Source organism: Pinus tabuliformis, chromosome J (assembly GCF_031772625.1).
Source record: "Pinus tabuliformis cultivar Carrire ecotype Pingquan chromosome J, CPIR1, whole genome shotgun sequence".
In the NCBI taxonomy this organism is placed as follows: Eukaryota; Viridiplantae; Streptophyta; class Pinopsida; order Pinales; family Pinaceae; genus Pinus; species Pinus tabuliformis.
The window spans coordinates 751,281,262-751,286,144 of NC_142295.1; the positions used below are offsets into that span (position 1 = coordinate 751,281,262).

The 4,883-nt window shown below is 37.2% G+C and overlaps 1 protein-coding gene across 1 annotated transcript; it reads right to left on the reverse strand.

The window, feature by feature from the left end:
* Positions 1-2,250: 2,250 nt before the first annotated feature.
* Positions 2,251-4,461, reverse strand: LOC149228912 (uncharacterized). Its single transcript, XM_089380903.1, has 2 exons — positions 3,193-4,461; positions 2,251-2,649 (listed from the first exon to the last, which is right to left on the reverse strand). Exons 1-2 carry the CDS (start codon positions 4,459-4,461, stop codon positions 2,251-2,253), a joined length of 1,668 nt encoding a protein of 555 aa, XP_089237029.1.
* Positions 4,462-4,883: the final 422 nt, after the last annotated feature.

Below are 4,883 nucleotides of genomic sequence, written 5' to 3' on the forward strand. Positions count from 1 at the left end.
ATTGTGATGCAAAGGCATTTTACATAACTTTGAAATATAAATATGAAACTAAACGGTGAAGTGGAAACCTATGGAAAAAGGTTTCATAGATTTGAAAATTATTTCAATTTTGTCCATGAATCTATTGTTAAGAAAAAAATTTCCATGAACCTATTGCTAAAATTTTTGATTCAAATCTATTTGGAAGTACGCAGGGAATAAATATGGATGCAAAATAGATATGGAAATAACAAAATATGGCAAAAACATGTAACCTTTTACATTTTGGTTATTGCTTAGATTTTAAAAATGAATAGAACTTATTATGCTAAATCTAAGCCTCTCATTTATGAGGTGTACGAAGAATTTTAGCTTTTTATTTCATCATGACTACAAAATGTATCTATGACTAAAATAAAATAATTGGAGACTTAAACATTAATATATATAAAATGTATCTATGACTAAAATAAAATCATTGGAGACTTAAACATTAATACATATATATAAATATATATATACTCTCAAACGGTTAGAAGCTCATTTATTAGTCGTAGATTTATATAAATTAATAAATATTAATTAGCAGACGATTAATTAATTAATATTAATTATGGGTTAATTAATATAAATAAATAAATATTAATTAATGTTTAATTATTAATATTAATTTATAAAGTAGATCGTTTTCATGAAGGAGTTGCATAGATTGCTCCTACTGAGGAGGAGACGCAGATACCCATGAAAGAATTGAATTCGGTAGAACTATCAGCCATAACCCCTACTACCTGAGAAACATAATAAACATGCAGATGCATTAAAAGCTAAATTATAAGAGAGGTGATTCCAACGGAGGGCATGAGCAGGCCAATCAAACAATTTAATGGTTATTTCTAGGAAATTTCATTGAAGGTGAGCAAAAATTCCATATCGCCTGTTTTCAACGTTTCGTGGTGACTTTCCCTAGCCGAAAGCGCACCAGAAAAGTCTAAAAAGATCATAAATTAAGAGTTTTTGACGAGTTACAGCAGGCTTGAGCAACTTTGAAAGCTAACCAGGCTCTTCTGCTTCCTTAGAATTCACGCTAATAACATGTAAAATGAAAGAAATTTCAGATCGAGCTCCAAGAATCCGGATTTACAAAGTTTCCAAGTTGCAAAAGCTCTCACATAACATCATTGTTTCGTTGTAGATCGAAGTGTTTCTGCAAAGGCTTTAAAATAACATCATTTCTTTTGTAAAGATCGAAGGGTTTCCTAGGGATTCGACGAAGGAAATTCTCCCAAGTTCAAACAAATTGTTTAGGGTTCTTACAACATGTGTTAACAAATTGTTTAGGGTTCTTAAAACATGTGTTAACAAGTTTATGAGAACCTTCTATTGGATTGCATACCACTTTCCAAGAGAACGTCTATGAACTTATTGTAATGATCGACTCCTGCTTGCTTAATCTCTCCACTTCTGTCTATATATGCATCATCTCTCAAAGAATCAATGTAACACATATAACCAAAAAAAAAAAAAAAAATGATGATGATCAACAACAGACCTGAAAGGAGAAAATTGAGAAATATTAATAATCTTACTAGGGAAGATGCGGGACTAAGAGATGGAAAATCTGCTGGCATCCATCCCCACAAATTATTGTCCACATGATTATGCACGCTACATATCTTCTAACTGAGGTTTATTTGCATCAAGTTGCAGGTAGTCATACATAGTCATACACTGTAACGATGATATTGGTCGTCTGCAACATCTGCGTTGCTGAAATCCTATAAAAGGAATGGTGTTCACATTATACATTAAACATGCAAGTACGAAAAACTTGAGTTACTGGGTTTTGAATTCATCATTGGAATTAATAGTTAATATTTTTAATTTAATTTCATTAATGGCTGTGGTAATAATGATTTGACCAAACTTTATTAATGGATTTGGGATTAATGTGTTTTAGTTTTAATTTTATGAATTATACTTTTACTACTAAATTTTTATTAATTATATCTTTATATTTTAGAAGTGACGTATTTTATATTTTAATTTTAATTTGGTTCTTACTTGGGAAGGTGAAATAATATTTTTTTTTTTCTGAATAAAGACTAATTCTATTAAGAAAAGAAAAGTATAGTACAATCAAGCTTGCAAGCAAGCGAAGCAGAAAAGCAAGGGAGTCATCGGTGAAAGGCTAACCACCTCGCGCTAAGAGACATTCCATGAAAGGACTAAGTAGACAAAGGAGAACAAAAAGAAAGAACTCGGCTCAGAGAACTACCCCGAGGAGTCATTTCCAGCCACACGACATTTTTTGCCTTTTTTCTTGTTTACTTTGACCCACCCAAAGGAGTTTGGCTGAGCCATGACAATCTGAAGACTATTCTGCATTGGCGGCAGAATCTCCTTGTCAGAATCTGAGGAAGAAGACAAATGAGTACGTTTCTGAGAAAGCTGTGGGTCAGAGGATGCTGCTGGAGCACCCGAGGGAGTGTCCATCGGAATCACATCATTCTTCACATCTGCTACTGTAGCCTCATCAATCTGCAAAACATCTTCAATTTCCTCCTCCCCCGAGCTAGAGAAATCTAGATCGTACATTGAGCGGGGAGGCTCACAAGGATTCCAGCGCTTGGATTTGGGTTTGCGATTTAGATTCTTCTTTTTTTGGAGGAACTGAGAACATGTATTTTGGAGGTGCCCCGTTTGATGGCAATGGCGGCATCTGAAGGCTGTGTTCTCGTAATCTAAGGTTTGAGTCCAATGGAAATCTCCAATCTTGAGATTAATCTGATCCGGTAGTCCTTTACTGATGTCTATTTCTGCACAAAGTCTGCCGTAGGTGTAAAGACCATTTTCCTTTCTTGAGCTGTCTACAGCCAGGTACCGTCCCAAAGATTCTGCAATGGCTATGAAAACAGATGCATGCCATAGATGAGCTGGAAGATTCGGGAGCCTGACCCAAATGGGAAGCTTGGTGATGACTGCTGTAAGAGGGTCAAAATCTGGAAACCAGGGGGTGAGAAAGAGCCCAGCCGCACCCCAGAACCAAGGGCCTTCCATTAAGGCCTTCTGGTAATCTTCATTTGAGTCAAAAACCACAATGAAGAATCCTTTTGAACATAAGTAAATCTTGCTTTTTTTGGTCCAAGTGGAGTGGATCCATTGGTAAAGATCTGCTGTGCGAGGCCAAAGCCCATTAAATCTGTAGATGAGTGCCGATTCTTCGAAAATCTGTAAACGATTTTCAATCTCAGGATGAGTGAAATTGAGGGAGGGAATTTCCTCTGATTTATCTACCAAAAAAGGCTTTGGAGCCCCGTTTGGATGGGCTGTTTTCGAAGAAGACTGAGGTTGGGCAGCGTCTTTGCTAGCTGCATCTTTGTAAGAGAAAAAAGGGGCAGAGGAGGTCTGCCCAAAAGAACCACCTCTTAAACGAAAAGAAGCCTCGATGGAGGCGTCCTTATGAATGCTGTAAAAAGAGAGAGGTAGGGGATTCAACAGTTGCTTACCCTTATATAACAATCTGATGAGGGAGGAGGGGATCCCCAGCTGGCATTCCAGTTTTTGCAGTAGATCCTGGACTAGATCTGTTGCTCGAACCCAATGCATCCTTGTCTTTCCCAGTAGTTTGACTTGGATTTGAAATTCCTGAGATTCTTCCAACAGATCTGGCTGAATCAAAAGAGGAATCTCTGCAAGCAAGTCTGGCGAGAATGAGGAGCAGATTCGCTGCTTGCTTCCGGCCAGAAGTGCCTTGTCCATACAGTCCTTCTGCGCATGTCCTGTATTCATGGTAGTCCATGAGACCACATTTCTTTCAGTCTTTGCCCAAAACAACTCCAGTACATCGTCCACTCTCCCATTCTTCACAGAACCAGAAAGCAATGCATTCCAATCAATAGCGTTTCGTTCAGGACTTTTCTCAAACACTTTGTCTGCAAACTCCATTTTCCCCCATTTAACATCGAGTCTCCATGTGAGCGTGTTCAAGATGCCTCGGCACATCTCGGACGTCACCAGATTCCCATCTTTCCTCGCGCTGAACCGCAGATCCGCAGCAACTTGCTGACTGAACCCTGTGGCTGCTCCGGCTGTCAAAGTGACGATATCTCCAGGGGTCTTGACATTAACAGCAGAAGTAAGAAGAGAAGCCAGTTGCCGGCGATCAGCTCCCATGGACACTGCCTTCTCAACGCACTGCGCTGCAACGAGGGCTGCAGCCGATGCCACGGCCATGCTCGTCTTCGACTGTCCCCCATTGTCTTGACAACGCGCCGTTGCAGCCGCTACAGCGGCCACGGCCGCGGCCACTCCTCCCACTGACATGGCGGCCTGTACCTCAGCATTCTGAGCACGGTACTTGTCTTTTTTCTTGCCCTTTTTTCCAGCTTTAACCCGCCATGATTTCTCCGGCTTAACTTGTTTGTTCAGAGACTGTGAAAGAATGTTGTCCATAACCAGCTGCGATGTCTGTGACGAACCCATTTTTTCCCTGTGATTACTTGTTATTCAGAACTGTCCAAATTCAAAAAAAAAAAAAAAAAAAAAATGGAAACAAGGTGAAATAATATTATGTTAAAAATAAAAATAAAATTATTTATATTAATTATTTTTTACAAATTCATTTCTAAGTAAAATGCAAGTTTACTTTAAAGTAAATTGAAATTTATATTTTTGAATTAAGACTAAAAATAGAAAAAAAGAGTTAAATTCATGATCATGATAATCAAAATTTACTTCTAATTATATTCTAATTATAACATGAAATGTAAAAGAAATATGTATTTAGTTTAATTTATAATAAAAAATAACAAAAATCTATGTATATTAATAAGTTATTGATAAAATTTAAAAAATAATTATTTTTGTCAGTTGATAACAAATAAAAAAATTAAACTTTATTCATA